This window comes from Lissotriton vulgaris, chromosome 10, assembly GCF_964263255.1.
Source record: "Lissotriton vulgaris chromosome 10, aLisVul1.2, whole genome shotgun sequence".
Taxonomy (NCBI): Eukaryota; Metazoa; Chordata; class Amphibia; order Caudata; family Salamandridae; genus Lissotriton; species Lissotriton vulgaris.
Window position 1 is genome coordinate 155357388 of NC_141698.1, and position 16304 is coordinate 155373691.

General features: G+C 46.5%; 1 protein-coding gene across 2 annotated transcripts in view; it reads right to left on the reverse strand.

The window, feature by feature from the left end:
* Nucleotides 1-16304, reverse strand: part of LOC147684868 (radial spoke head 10 homolog B2-like) — a 443845-nt gene that overhangs the window by 40654 nt on the left and 386887 nt on the right. The window contains exon 20 of one of the 2 annotated variants that reach the window (XM_086940738.1): nucleotides 54-212. The exons of the other annotated variant lie outside the window; for it this stretch is intronic. Coding sequence (XP_086796864.1) covers nucleotides 54-212 — 159 coding nt within the window. The remainder of the gene's footprint in view (nucleotides 1-53; nucleotides 213-16304) is intronic. 2 annotated transcript variants of the gene reach the window in all.

The following is a 16304-nucleotide window of genomic DNA, read 5'->3' on the forward strand; positions in this document are numbered from 1 at the left end:
CTGGGTACAGGTGTAAGAGACCCTATTGAAGTATTTCACTGATGAACTATTACCTGGTATTACTTCTGCAGGGGATGTTAGATGCTGATCTTCTGCCTCCAGTGCTTCCATGAGCTCAAGTGATCCTTCTTCTTTTATAGCAAATCTAACATCCCTATCTCCAGTTGGAGAACGAGGTTGCATTGGCTCAGCTCGTAGTTCCTTCATTAAACCTAAACGAAAAGAACTAAAATGAATGCTGCGCTTTGGTAGAGATTTGTATGATCTTACCTTTCTTTGACTAGGACACTTGTTTCATTTCACAAAATGGTTTTTTGTTGATTATCTAGATGTTTGTAGAGTTCACATGAAATGAAACAAAACATTAACAGTCCTAGATGATATGTTTCAACTATCAATGAATAACTCCTTTAGATTGTCAATCATCTGTGAACAACTGAATACCTCTTCCTGACACATGGCAGAGCCTGCTCCATGCCAATTCTGTCTATAGCAGTGTTTCGCAAACCTTTTAGAACCCCGACCCAGTGTTTAGAATGGCAAACGTTTGCGACCCACCTAGCTTTAATAGACATGAGGCAGGAGATTTTTTTAATGTAACCAAAGTATTGCGCGGTAGTGCACTGACACTTACAGACAGCACATTTTCCATTGAAATGCCCACAAAATTTACACAGGCATACCATTTTACTGATAGAACTGTATTGCACACAAATAATAATGCGTAGAAATCGGGTTTCCGCTCAATATTTAACATTTGTGCATCACCAGATAAAGGACCACATGCATCAATATCGGCTTTTGCGATTTCTAAATTGCGATAAATAGCGATTCGCAATTTAGAAATCGCAAAAGCCTATGCATGATTATTTTTTTCATCTTTTATGCAATTCGGTAGAAATTGCTATTTTTACCAAATTGCATAAAAAATGCGATTTTTAAATTGCGAATTCGCAATTCCCATTCATTCCTATGGGCCAAAAGGCCCATAGTAATGAATGGGAATTGCGAATTCGCAAGTTGAAAATCGCAAATCCTGATTGCATTTCAAGGGTGGTGAGGGGGGTTCAAATGAACCCCCCCTGCACCCATGAAATGTTGTTTTCGCATCATGTTGCACACACACATGTCCTAAGGACATGTGTGTCCGTAACATGAATGTTTAAAAAATGCATTTTCAGCGGTATTTTCACTTTTTGCAAATTTACCGAGTAGTTCAACTACTCGGTAAATTTATCCCTCTAATTGCGAATTCGCAATTTAAAAAGTATTCATGCATTGCTTTTAAGAAATCGCAAATTTGCGATTTCTTAAAAGCAATCGCAATTTTAGAAATCGCAAAAATGTTGCGATTTCTAAAATAGCTTGATGCATCCAAAAAAGCATTTTGGGAATCGCAAACGGCCGATTTTAAGGAATCGCACCGTTTGCGACTCCAAAAATGCTTGATGCATGTGGGCCAAAGTGTCTTCATTTATTTTGGTCGTATTACAATCTTTGTTTGCATCACCCCTCAAAATTACAAAAAAAATTGCTTAATTTTTGTTTTCCTAACTGCTTAATGTGTGCAGTTCACATTTTACAGGTATGCACATTTTGTTGTGTGTTACAGCCTTTCTTTTCGCTCTCCCTGTACCTCAGCAAGATTGTCACATAATTCACTTTACTTGTCCTTCTCTGACAGCAAAGTGAGTGGAGTTGTAAGCACCAATCCCCATCATAATAAAACATAAACATCAATTTGTCAGAAGACATAGCCTGACATTTGACCTCTATCTTTAAAGCGGAGCAAATGTGACAAGCTAAATACTGAATTTGAAGGCTTCATTATTTATTGCTTGGAATTTTCCGACTCATGATAAATCGTCTGGCGACCCACACTTGGGGGAAACACTGTTCTGGAGGCATGTTCTAGTCAACAGCAAATCATGAATACGTACAGGTAGAAAAAGCTACTTCCAGATAAAAAAAGTCCCCAAAATGATTTTAAATGTAGTGAAGCTGCTGATGAAGTGGACATTTGATTAGGTACTGCTGTAGTTAAAGAAGATCTGTGAAACCAATCTTCTGTGGTGATCAATCACCACTGCCATGATCACTGTGCCCTCTTTTGAAACTGTACTTGACACAGTATGATAGACCTTGAGCTGGAAGTAACATTTATCTATTACAAACCTGATTTCCTTTCTGTAAGGATTTTTTACTGTAGAAGTAAACATCTCTTACTTGGAGAGCACACAATCAACTTTTCCACTCAGCAATAAAATAATCCGGACATTAATTTGTATTCTTTAGGTAGGTTGCAGTTGCAGCTCACTACAATTGGTTACAATCACCTGAAGGGTCAGCAGACCACCATACCCTTGCTTTGCAGTAAAGAACATGTTTTTAACCCCTTGCATGCTGATGACGGCCGGGAGCCGTCATGGCACACGGTGCTCGTGTGCTGATGACGGCTCCCAGCCGTCATGACCGCACCCGCGATCGGAACGTGCCGCACAGGAGCAGAATCGCGGCAGCATGCAAGGGGTTAAAGCAGCCAGATTCCCTAAAAAGAACTCTGGACTTTTGTTCCCCAAAAGTTTTTTTTTTTAAAGTTTCCCTGAGAGTTGCAGTCCTTCTGCACCACTGCCTACTGTCCCTGAAACAGTTACATTTATAACAACATACTCCCCAAAATACAAGCTCATAGGCTGCCGCCATTTCTACCTAGGTTAGTCCTTCCGTGCCAAGCTATATCAATCCCCAGCAGAGCCACCCTTAAAGGTAATCGAGCTGCTTTTAATAAGAGGATTTCTTTTTTAAAAGTTTCAGAGAAAGTTGACAGTTGTCTCCTGCTCCAGTGCCTACTGTCCCTGACTTATTTACATTCATAACAACATACTCTCTAAAATATTAGCCAGTAAGATGCTGCCATTGATGCCTAGCTTAGTCCTATGGGCCGAGCTATATTTATCACCAGCAGACCCACCAGTTATATTCTACATTATTATTTTATTTTAAAGGTTTTATATAGTGCTGGCTAGACCCAGAGGTATCAGAGCGCTTTACAGAAGCAAGAGCAAGGCAAATATCAATGGAACAATGAATCCAAACAAAATACAATAAGGGACGTGAGACATCAAACACTGAATCCAGAGCAAGGCAAAAATCTTAGGATCAAAGGTTACGTTCAGTTAAAAGGGGAGTATGACAGAGGGACACACAGTTAAATATACAAAGAAACATGTGTAGGGGCATGAGGAATGGAGTTACAGAAATGAGGTTAAGGCGGCAGACCCGAGAGCAGAGGACAGCCCGGGACCAGGGTTCGATTCCCGGCGCGGCAGGTTTCTGGACCAGGGTCAGCGGACTCGATAATTCTCTCGCCTCGGTGCCCACTCTGATCAGCGATCACAATCGGCAACTCTGGGCATTAGCTTGCCTCATCTTCACTAACGGCCCCACCAGACCGCCGGGGATGCCTGGTCTCACCCTGGAGATACCCATTAAGGGACCATCTCTCAGGGAAGCCAGGAAGGGTTTCGCAGCGGTCGAAGCGCCTTGGGACCCTACGGGTAAGTAGTGCGCTATATAAATGCCTATACATTTACATTACATACACAATTAACAACATTAGGGGACATAAAGTGCTGGCTAGGCTAGAGCAGGCATTAACAGAACACTGTACAGAAATGTACAGAAATGTGGTTAGAACAAAAGTAACTGAGGGACCATGGAGAGCAAGGCAAGTGTCAACAATAAGGAGAACATAGGGAAAAGAAAGGCCAGCAGATCAGCAGAGGGATGACCATTATTGCCATGTCATGCTCAGTAAGGTGAATTCTCACAATCCTATGTGGCCATTATGCTACACTACCAATTACGTACTATCCTAGTGCCATTACTACATGGTAAAACACAGACTAAGGTTCTTCAATCTATTTTTCAATGACACGATTAATATCTCCCATTTTCAAAAGGAATGTTCACATGCTTCTTAAAAATGCACCCCTTCCTGGGCATAATAACATCTTTCGGCCATTAACTCTCTGTCATTCTGACAAACTACCCAGTATCTTCTACAACAACTTTGTTCATCATAAATTGGACCGTACTGTGTACACAAAGTAATGTACATCTAAGTGATGTAAATGGGGAAACACTGTTTGCCCTCTTCTCCTTTGCTACACAGATGTGTTTACTAGATCATCCAGACTTAATCAGATTATGCAAAATAACAACCGACAAAGCCCGCTCCACCGCCCCGCTGTGGAGAAGTGTGGCTCACCGGTTAGAGGCGGCAGACCCAGAAGCAGAGGTCGGCCCGGGACCAGGGTTCAATTCCAGACGCGGCAGGGAACGGAACCAATGACAGCGGGCTCGATAAATCTCGCCTCGGTGCCTCTCTAACCATGGGTCCCACGCTGCGACTCTGGGCAATAGCTTGCTTAATCTCCACAACGGCCCCCTCGCTGCCAGGGATGCCTGGCTTCACCTTGGGGATGCCCAATAGGGACCATCTCACAGGGAAAGCCAGGACGGGTTCCCCAGCGGCACACAGCGCCAAGAAACCCTGGGGTGAACGTGCGCTCTACAAATTCATACAAACATAACATAACATAACATAACATTGAATCAACTCAAATCACATCAATCTGTGGATAAATATAGAACATATTCTTCCATTAAGTGGTTCAAAACTACATGTTTAAACGTAAATAAACATATCAATTAAAGGAATAATATGTTGCAATATATATAAGATGAATAATTGTTTACAAAAGGAGGAGGAAAAAATTAAAATTCTAAAGACCTACAAATTCAGAAGGGACCGCGGCGATTCCGCGAATGGTCAAATATTCACTTTTGCAAGGCGATATGATTTGATGAGAAGCGCTACAGCTAGCAAAAGGTTCGCAGAGGCTGACAAATTGAAGAAGGGATGCAAACCAACGGAATCGCCCTCAGCGTCAGAATTGAGTTCCGCCGTGGAGAGCGGATCGGAATCTGACAATTCAGGCATGAGACCGGAGCTCAGGAATGTAAAATTAACATTGGGGGAAGAGTTGGAAATTTTAAAGCGCAGCCGAAGGGAGACATTGAGACCACGCAACAAAACCCCTGCCCAAACAGGAACACCCGCAGGAGAAGGGAGCGCAGGAAAGCTGGGAGAAGTCGCAGCGAAGCGCGGGAGGGGCAGAGGAAAACACAGATAATGTCGGGAAAACCGGAGCGCGGCCGACCCTGAAATAAAAACCCAGGAAGCCAACACTAACTTAAATCTGGCGGGCATTGATTTAACTACTGCTGAAAAACAGCTATTGTCACTCGGATTATCGTAGTGACCGGAATCTAATTTTAATTACACAAGAACAAGAGCGGACATATATAGGTTCATACGGAAGCTCAAGCTTAAAAAATTTCACCTTCAAAGAGGCAAACAGGGGGATGCGAATGAGGAAGTTGTCCCATCTCAAGGAACTGCCATGTCTGGGCTATTAAACTCGGACTATGAGTTGCTTAGAGAAATGCATAGCTTGGCGCGAAGTGAGGTAATGGAGCCTAGAGTTGACAGTCAGAATGACATGGAAAGTATTGAGAACACTCAGCAGTATCAATTGGGTGGGGCTAATGTCAAACCGAATATTTTCGCAACTACTAGCTTGGAGAAGCAAGGGTCTTTTAAGTTGGGATGAGTTTAAATAGCTCAAAAAAGAACACCCAACTATCCCAGTGATTTATTTTATACCTAAAATTCACAAGAGCATTAGCAAACCACCGGGAAGACCTATCATAGCTGCCTGTGATGGCCTATTGGAGAACTTGTCAAAATATATAGAATTTTTCCTACAAGATTGTGTTAAGGGCTTAAAATCATTTGTGCAGGACACTAGTGACTTTTTAAGGAAGATCTGTAGCATTGAATGGAAAAGTTCATATCTGTTGATAGTGCTTGACGTTTCGTCCTTATATACATGTATCAGAAATAAGGATGGTATGAGGGCAGTGGAATATTTTCTGATGAGTAGACCAATTATCGATGCGCAACACACCAATATGCTGCTCAAAATGTTACTGTTCTGTCTGGAGAATAATTTATTTTTGTTTGATGGCAAAATATACCAGCAGATTCAGGGTGTTGCTATGGGGGCCAGCTTCTCCCCCAGTTATGCCTGTTTATTTATGGGATGGTGGGAGGAGCTGGTCCTCATCCAACAGTATGAGCAAACATACCAAACTAAGATCGTGTCATGGTTACGGTATATTGACGATTTATTTATAGTTTGGGATGGCGATTCAGCAAGTGCCACTGATTTTATAGACTCATTAAATGTCAATTCAATCAATCTTCATTTCACTAGTAACATCAGTAGAGACATGGTCACATTTCTTGACGTCCAAATACAGGTGATTAACAATAAATTGTCTACAATCCTCTTCAGGAAACCCACTGCAGGTAATACTCTCCTTCATGCGGATAGCGCTCATCCTCCCCATTTAATTAAAAGCATCCTGTATGGTCAGATGCTACGCATTAGGCGTATCTGCAGTGAAGAAGATGATTGCAATCAGAAGCAAAATGAAAGCTGCAATAGGTTCCTGGATAGGGGGTGTAGATCTCAGGTCATTGATGCTGCAATTGCCAAATCTAATATCTTGGCACGTATGGATTTGCTGCATAATAAGGATAGAACCATCACCAGGGCAGTCACTGAAGAACCCACTAGATTGATTCGGTCTGTCTCACGTCAGGAGAAACAGATTAGGGCCATTGTGAGAAATAATTGGGCCATCGTGAGGGGAGACCCAGTGATAGGTAAGCTGTTACCTAACTATCTGGCTGTCACATTTAGGAAGACCAACAGCATGGGCAGCTCGCTTACCAGAAGCAATCTAGAAACAAGGATTAAAAGTGCGTGGCTGTCAGCACGGAAGGGATTCTTTAAATGTAGAACGTGCAAAGCTTGCCAGTATGGCGTCAATACAACCAGTTACACTACGGCATTCAATATCAAGCCTTGCAGTATAAAGCAACATCTTACGTGCAAATCGGAATATGCTGTATATGTATTGACATGTAGCTGCAATCTGAAATATATTGGCAGCACAAAGCTACAAGCGCATAAAAGAATCCTTAAGCATATGCGCGCAATAGTAAATAGTGATGATAGCTATCCAGTCGCAAGACATTTTAAGCTGATTCATAACAATGACCTTAAACACCTGAAGAATTACGTCATAGACGCAGTGGGCCCCCAAAAAAGAGGAGGGGATAGGGAATCAAAGCTAAGAAGGTTAGAGACATCGTATATTTTAGAATTTGATTCCAAGTGCCCCAGGCGTCTTAATAACAGTGAGGACCTGTACACGTTTGTATGATAGGACTGAAGGATATATTTCAGGCTTGTTGGGGCAAACTGGACTTTGTAACAATATTTCCTTTTGATCTCCTTGAGGAAAACTTTTTATCATATATGAGAATCAACTAACCAACTCAAAGGCAAATTTTAGGATTATTTATATATATCTTTTATACATATTTAAAATATTTATGGTCTGATTTTAGACATGGTTTTTAGAAAGTATATTTTTTTACTTCTGACTATTTATCAATAATAATATGTATGATATATTTATCATCCTTTGCGTATTTGCACTTCGTAAAATTGCGTGGTCTTTGATTCCAGTATTTTTGAGGCATGAGAAAATAAATGAATAATAAGGGGACTCTCCGAATGAATCTCTTTTGAAGGCATGGGATACTGGAAAATTGAATTTAATCATTACATTTTCTCACATAGGATATTATGGCACATTTATGTATGTTAGGCACATAAGAATATGGTTGTTTTGCACACAAAAATGAAGGCACTTTATAGGAAATGGTCAACGAATCAAACATGGAAACTGCTGCTATATTTTTTATACGCATTCATGCTGGTATTAACAATTCATATTTGATATGTATTTATTATTGAATATAAACATTTTAGAAATATCTATGGTTAAGTACAGACATTTATGGGTGCATTGTAGAAAAATAAGTAGTAACTCTTTCATGTCTATGAGATGATCATATGCACTTGCACTTTATAAGGGGTAAAAAAGTCAGGGAGTTGTCATGTGATCAAGGGCGGGATCGCCCGAAACGCGTAGTGGCAGAGCTGGCTATTAAGAAATAAAAAAACTGCACATACTTGGGTCCACGCTCGTCTTTTCTGTGTCAAGTACAGACGTTGTGTTCGAGTTGGAGCAATATATATAAAGGTGTATGTACATAGATTGATGTGATTTGAGCTGATTCAACCAGTGAGGTGGAATGGCTCAGTTATTCTTTTGTGATATTTACCACCATCCACAACACGCTAAAGTATTTATTGTTTAGGTACTCTTTATATATTATCAAATTAATCAGATTAAGCTCCTCCGAACTACCCTTGCTACACCTATCACTTTCCAACTTGGACCGACTTAAGAGATGGCTTGTGGGTGCACAATCCTGCAATGGGAAGGTGAATCCCAATAAACAGCTATGATTCCATATTCGGGGTAAAATATTTTTCAAATTCCAATCTGTTAGACCTGTCAGCCCTTTGGGTGGTCCCTCCTATTTATTTATTTATTTTGTCCCCTTTTGGCCTCCTAACCCTTGTTTGTTTTTGTGTCCACTATAAATTTTGGTGTTGTCCTTAGGGCTTTGGGTGCCTCATCAACTCCACATATCCTGAGGCACAGGTGCTCCATTAAAACGGAGAGTAGTGAGACACAAAATGGAGGCTTGTAACTGCCAAATTTTTACCTCAGGATCCTGAGCCATAGGGCTAAAATGGGAAGGCTCTAGAACCTTCCAGCTAGTTCTAGCAACCAGAGCCCAGTCTATAAAAGGGACAGAACCAGGGCGGCCATTTTAGAGTGACCAGAGAGCTTGAGTGGAGCCTGGTGAGGAGTGAGGCGGTAGCGTGGGGAGGAAGGCGCACTAAGAGGGGTTAGATCGTCCCACGGGCCGGCTGCTCTACTTTGTTGACGTGATCCCCTACCTATTGACTAAGCCCTGCCATCGTTTTATCACCACTAGCTCTCTAAACCTGTTAGTGCTCCTGGGAGAAACGTCACTGAGCTACTTGTGAAGAGCTGTAGATAGTTGACCTGGGAATTCAACAGGGAGAACATCTGATTCTAAGGAGACTGTCCAGCTCTTCCCCCCCCCTTCCGTAACCCTACCTGAACTGCTTCCACAGCAAGTGTGGGGTCTGGTAAAACACCGCCACTTCCCCAAGGGTTCTTTGTGGCCATTCGATCGTAGGAAGAACCTTACCTTGTTGCGGCTGGCCGCTGAAGTCCCTGTCACTGGACTGCTGCCTCTATTCATGGGCCCCCGTTGAGGAGATCCAGAGGGGGAGGACCCGATTTTGGTCAGCGGAGCAGCGGTTCTTGGGAGACGGCATCGCGGAAGCCAGCAAGTGCTGTCAAGTGAGCGCCGGAAGAAGGGGGCGGGAATCGGAGAAGGCCGGCCTGCATCAGCACCCTCCCTCTCTGACGACTGAGGCGAGGGCGGGACGCAGAGCTGACAGGAACGCCGAGGAAGTTGCGGCGTAGTTCCGGCCCGGTCAGCTGCTAGGAGCCTGCAGCGTTAGGGCCGGGATCACAACAGAGCTGCTGAAACGCAATCTGAGGAGGAAGCGGCCGAGTGATCTGACTGGGACGAATCTGTCAGAACCCAGTAAGATCGTTGAAGTGAAGTGTGGGGTCCCAGAGGCCGTGAGGGTCTCACTGCTGCCTGCAAAGCTTTAGCGGATGGGGAGAAACCGGTTTACCCAGGTTACCAGCATTGCTTGAAACAATCGACAGTCATCTGAGGCCCAAAGACAGCAGGGCTTTGAAGTGGGAAGGGAGGTGAGAGACCTGCGGATCCCTCTGCTTGGCTCGGGGAACCATTAGACTTCCTGACACATCGAAGACGAGTGAAAAAGTGGAAATAGAGAAACGGCACAAGTTCAATGGAACTAACGAGAGATATTGATCCTTCTAGAGAGTCATAAATCAAAGATTATATGCTGTTTCAGTGGTAGTGGTGCCAGTTCTGGTGAGATAACGAGTCAGAGGCAGAGGGAGTCACGAGTCTGAAGTGCTACCCTGTCTGCTTAAGTGTCTGAACTGTGAATGCTTCTTTAAACCAATGATTACACTTCAAGAGGGGCAAATGTCAATTTGGAATGGTACTTTTGACTGAAATGTTATACTGAAAGCGAACTGTCTTCATTTCCTAGATATGTGCTAGATCATTCAATTTACCTTATGCTGATTTTCTCTCCTTTCTGACCCAGGATGTTGCACTAGTAATATACAAGTTGAGGGGCTAATACCTGAAAAAGGACTTTGTGGAGATTTATCCTGCTGTTTAATTTTATGACCTAGAGGAGGAGCTACGACACCAACCAAGATGGCCGCATAGTCTCCCGGCTCCGCTGACCCCCGTCCTACGCTCGCTTATCCTGTCGAATATCCTGATCTCCTGCCCCGGATTCGTGTGGGTGAACTAGTCTGCATCCCGATGGTGTGATCACGGAATTTTTCTGATGTTCTGGTGTGAAGTAACATCGAAAATGTTTTGAGGCCTAACCCAGACTGGAAGCCGGGATCTCGATTGCTGGTCTACCCGGGTCCAAAGTGAACAACAACGGACTGCAGAGGGTGGTTGGGTCCGGTCCTTGGAACTTTCGAAAATTTCTCTGAACTACTTTGCAACCATCTGCTGCCTGGTGCTGTACCTGAGGTGAGGCGACGGGTGGTGCGCGGTGCTGCGTCGTGGGGGCCCCGGCCCAGAGGCCCGGCAGTAGCACCGCTGGTGCCCCGGGGTAGGGGTCCCGCCGCGCGTTGCTGCATGTTGCTGGCCCGTCCCTCACGGCCTGTTTCTGCTCCGGCTTATCCTGCCCCGGAGAGGGGGCCTCTCCGTGGGGATCGTTATGCCTGCGGCCGTATGGAACCTGGCGGAACAGACTCAATGTGGCCCTTACTTGCGGATGGTAATGGCGGAACTTGCGGCGCTTCACGCGATGGTGAGGGCCCAGGTCAATCATTGGCTGTCGGCAACAGATGGGATCATAGGACCGGGAACAAGCCCTGACTTGATCTTTGAGACCCGGCAGCCGACTTGCCCCCTGTTGGAAGCCCTTCTGGTGCGTTTGGACCCGGTGCTGGAAGCTATGCCTGCCCCCGAAGAAATGGAATTCATCTTGTGTGCTGAGATTGGTGACTCTCTCACGTTCTCGGAAACATCGGTCCTACAGTTATCGGAGCATTTCACTGCTTCCCCCATCCTGGACACTGTTGGCCCACACTTTGATCTGTGTCGGAACGAGTTGCACCCCCTCCCCAATCGGTCTCCCAACATGGCGGATGGAACGATGCTTGGCTTCGGGGACGGGGAGGGACATCGTTGGTGCAAGCCGTGTGCGTTGGGACCTGCTATTCCTCTCCCATTTGCTGACTCAAGCTCCGGCTGCTTCTGTGTGAACTTTGACTTTCCGGGGATGGGGCTTTTCTTATCCGAGGGACTGGGCAACTTTGTTAGACGGGGCCAAGGCTGAGATTGTGGGTTGAATCGTTTACGATGGATCTATTGGTAACGGGACTACTTCATTAACAGACGGATTCCGGGGCGGGGGGTTTGTGGTTCCCCCCGGGGTATTTTTGTATGGTGGACAACTTTACTTGTGTTGGCTTAGGGGGGCCCCTTTGATAGGGCGGGGGGAGAGACCGGGAGCGCATAGACTATCGCCCTCCTCCACTTCCCCGTTGGGTGGGGTTTCCCTTCTTTCTCCTTTTTCTCTTCTTCTATATTTCGGGTTTGGTTCTCGGGCGACAGGCACACTGCTGGGGGGGGGAGCGTAGTCATCTGCAGGGGTGCAGGGTGGGGGAGGGGATTTTTCGTTTTTATTTTGTTTCTATGGCCTTTTTTCTCTTCTCCTATCTTTCTTTGTCTTTTTCTTTTTCTGGGTTAGTGCAGTGGGTTTCCTTTGGTATCAATCCCTGCTTTTTCATCTGTGCCTCAATTTTCGTGGTGTTCCCTAGGTCTTAGGGCAGGTGACTGCAGGCGCGAATTGACCGTAACATTCCTTCACATCCTGAACCTCCTGTTTCAGCGCCATTGATTTGAGCGATTACTGTTTACTGTTGACACGTTTACTATTCTGCCTGCCATTTTTCGCAGCTGGAAAATAATTCGGCACCTGATCCTTCTATCTTATACTATAAAATGAAAACCTTTTATATCCTGTTTTTCTAATTGTGCTGTTCAGTGGCCAAGAGTACGCTAGCATGGAGATTCTGCTCCCCGAGGTGCTGCATGTGATTAAAATTGCTCTCTGTTAATCTAACTGCTTAGCGGCCGGCCCCGGGGGTTGTAGGCCCATACTTGTATTTGGTTTAAATGTCAATAAAGGTTTAAAAAAAAAAAATTATGACCTAGTGGGACCCGCTAGAGTTACCTGGGGTGGGTCATATCAAGCTTTATGGAGAGTCAAGTACAGTACATGTATAATGATGACATGCTAATGTGATGTAACTGAATCCAAGCATAAACAGAGAAGATAAAGTATTCTATATTTTTACTAAAAAGGTGTAGTGCCATTTTTAGTGGATGGGCACGGGGTTACTGTGGTAAGTGCGACGCCAGCTTAGCACAATTTGTCTTTGAGATAGACCTTTACTCGCTGTGCCAGGCTACCCTATGTGGACTGGTAACCCCAGGTCCAACATATTGGTGTTCAGTGGTGGGATCAGAGCTTGTGCTTGCATCCACTTAGCAGTGGCTTAGTGTGCACCACGTGCCTACACCTGGAGTTTTCTCCTGGCGGACCCCTAATTAGAAGTTTTGTTTTTCCAAATTCCTTTCTGGTGGTGGGTGGAGGTAGCCCTTAGTTAACGCCTCTTTCCTGAAATACTCCAAAGTGATTGTCTGAGGCCCTGTTGGCAAAATAGAATTTGAATTGGAGGAGTTGGAGACCTACACTGCGGCCCTACTCAGGGAATTTTGCCAGAAAAAGGGGTGTTCTTCAAGCGTTGTGCGAAAGAGGGGGAACTCCAAACCAGCTTGAGAGCATGGGTGGCAGCTCACCCAGATGGGAAGAAGGAGGAGGGAGAGGGGGATCGGGACACTGTCATTGGAGTGGATGTACTGTACCAAACCGAAGGGGGGAACCTACTGCAAGGTCCTAGGACACTTTCGAGGGAGGGCAGTAGTGTCTCTGTAAGGAGCTTGACCGAAGCCGAATTAGCTGACCGGAGAGAGAAAAGGCAGTTGAAGTGGGAGTTAGCTAGGTTAGAGAAGGAGAGGGAGGAAAAGAGGCTGGCTCATGAATTGAGTTCAAAAGAGTTGGACCTCAAGGCCCTGCAAATAGGGACTCCTAGTACTCCTGTTGGTGGCAGCATACCTAAAGAAATAATCAGGGAACCCAGACCCTACTTGCCAAAAGACGTAGTCACCAGTTACAGTGTAGGGGACGACATTGCTAAATGGTTGGCTGCCTATGAGGTCTCGCTAAGAGCCCATGGTATATCAGAGAGTCACTGGGGGGGGGTGGACTGTACAAATATATGCCTCCAATGGGGAGGGATGCACTTCTAGCCCTAGAGCAGGAGGAACAGACTAACTATCCTACCATGAAAGTGGCGCTGATCAGGAAGTATGGGCTGCCTCCTGAGAAATAAAGACAGAAATTCAGGAACAGCCACAAACTGGCTACACAGAACTGGGTGTATTTCCTAGACTATGCCAAAAAGGCCCTAGAGGATTGGGTGCAAGGCAGCGAGGTGGGGGACTACGAGGGATTGTATGACCTAATCTTAAAGGAGCACCTACTCGAGAAATGTTTTCCAGAGCTTCGTCAACACCTGGTGGACAGCAAGCTGACTAGTCCCAGGAAGCTTGTTGAGGAGGCGGACATCTGGGCTAGTACCCGGGTGTCCTCAAAGGGGACTGGAGGGGATTCCCAAAGGACTGGCCAGGGCACTCCCCAAAAGAAAGAGGGGGGAGACAAAAAGAGGGAGTTCTCAAAAGGCCCCCAAAACAGTTTCCAAGGAAAGGGATCAGGTTTCACTCCTAGAGCCAACCCACAGAAAAACCCTCATCCTGACCATAGTCAGCAGCCAAGGGTTGTCCGCTGCTATGAATGTGGTGGGGTTGGGCACTATAAAGGAGACATCAAGTACCCAAAGAGACCACCCCCTCCTACTGGAGGAAAAACCCTGGGAGTGGCTAGTGTAGTGCTCGGGGAGGAGTTGCCCTTGGATAAGGGAGGGGAGTGGGCGGGTATCACCTTAGTGTCCCTGGGAGACAAAGAGATGGTTCCCAAGATCCAGGTGCCCCCAAATACCAACAAGTATGGGCAGTGGGTCACCATCAATGGCCAAAGAGGGGAAGCTCTGAGGGACACTGGTGCCAGTATGACTATGGTAAGGAGTCATCTGGTGTCCCCAGAGCAGATGATCCCAAACGTACTCCACCCCGCCACGATGGCTGACGGCAGAATAGGCCACTACCCTGTGGCCGAAGTTCCCTTTGAGTGGGAAGGGGTCGCAGGTCCTCTTCGAGTTGCCGTAAGCCCTGCCGTGCCAGTCGATTGTCTGTTGGGGAATGATATGGAGCACAATGCTTGGAAGGAGGTGGAATACCGGACTCACTCAGAGATGCTGGGTACACCTGACTGGACCTGTGCCAGCACACGGTCCGCGACTACCCGGAGGGGAAGTTCGCCAGGGCTGGAGCCTGGAACAAAGGCACAGCCAGCTGCCAAAAAGGGAAAGATCCGGGGACAGGAGACCCCTGCCTCGGCATCCACACCCGTGAGATGGATGGGCCACCTGTGGTGGTGGACCCGGAGTCCACGGAGGGGGATGTTGTCTCCCTGGAGAACCTACCTATCCCAGCCGAATGGCATGTGGAGGGGGGCCCTGCCCAGGGAAGAGTTTTGTCAGGGCCAGAAGGAGTGCCCTACCCTTGAGGGTTTGAGGCGACAGGCCGAAGCCCAGGCAGCAGGTAACATTGCAGGGAACTTCCACATTTACTGGGAGGATGGACTCCTCTACAGTGAACCCAAGGCTCCAGTGCACGGTTCGTCACGGGCCTTGGTAGTCCCCCAACGTTACCGAGCCTTTCTCTTAGAATTGGCTCACAAGATACCCTTGGCAGGACACCTGGGTCAGGACAAGACCTTTGCCTGGCTTGTCCCCCATTTTTACTAGCCTCAAATGAGGGTGGCGTCCGACACTTACTGTAGGACGTGTGTCTCTTGCCAAGCCAGTGGGAAAACAGGGGTTAAGCTAAAAGCTCCCCTGGAACCACTACCTGTTGTTAGCACCCCCTTTGAAAGGGTGGGCATCGACATTGTTGGGCCATTGGACCCACCCACTTCAGCTGGTCACAGGTTTATCCTGGTTCTGGTGGATCACGCCACTCGGTACCCAGAGGCAATTCCTTTGAGGACTGTTGCTGCACCTGCAGTGGCTAGGGCCCTGATGGGAATTTTTACCCGAGTGGGATTCCCCAAGGAGGTTGTGTCCGACAGGGGGACCAACTTCCTGTCAGCCTACATGCGGGTTATGTGGAAGGAGTGTGGGGTTGCCTACCGGTTCTCCACCCCTTACCACCCCCAGACCAATGGTCTAGTGGAAAGGTTCAATAAAACTTTGAAGGGCATGATCAGAAGCCTGCCTGAGAGCCTGCGGAGGAAATGGGACGTCCTCCTACCCTGTCTGTTGTTCCCATACAGGGAAGTGCCCCAGAAAGGAGTGAGCTTCAGCCCCTTCGAACTTCTGTATGGGAACCCTGTTCGTGGACCTCTCAGCCTGGTGAAAGACAGATAGGAAAAGACTCCCAGGAACCTTCCCCAGGATGTGGTGAGCTACATGATGGCCTTCCGGAGACAAATGGCTAAGTTGTGGAAGCAAGTTTCTGACAACTTGGAAGCCAGCCAGGCAGTGATGAAAGAGCGGTATGACCACAATGCTCACCCTGTGGAGTTCGAGCCTGGCCAGAAAGTGTGGGTGATGGAACCTGGAGAGCTTAGTGCCCTCCAGGATCGTTGGACAGGCCCCTTTGAGGTGATTGAGAAGAAGGGCAAGGCCACTTACTTAGTGGACCTTAAGACCCCCCCGGCAGCCCCATCGGGTGCTTCATGCCAATCACCTCAAACCCCACCATGAGAGGCCTGAGGTCATCTTGATGATGGTGACTGATGGAGCAGAGGAAGAGGAAAGTGAGCCTCTCCCTGATCTATTTTCGTCCCAAGCAAAGGATGGGTCGGTGGAGGGGGTGATTCTCT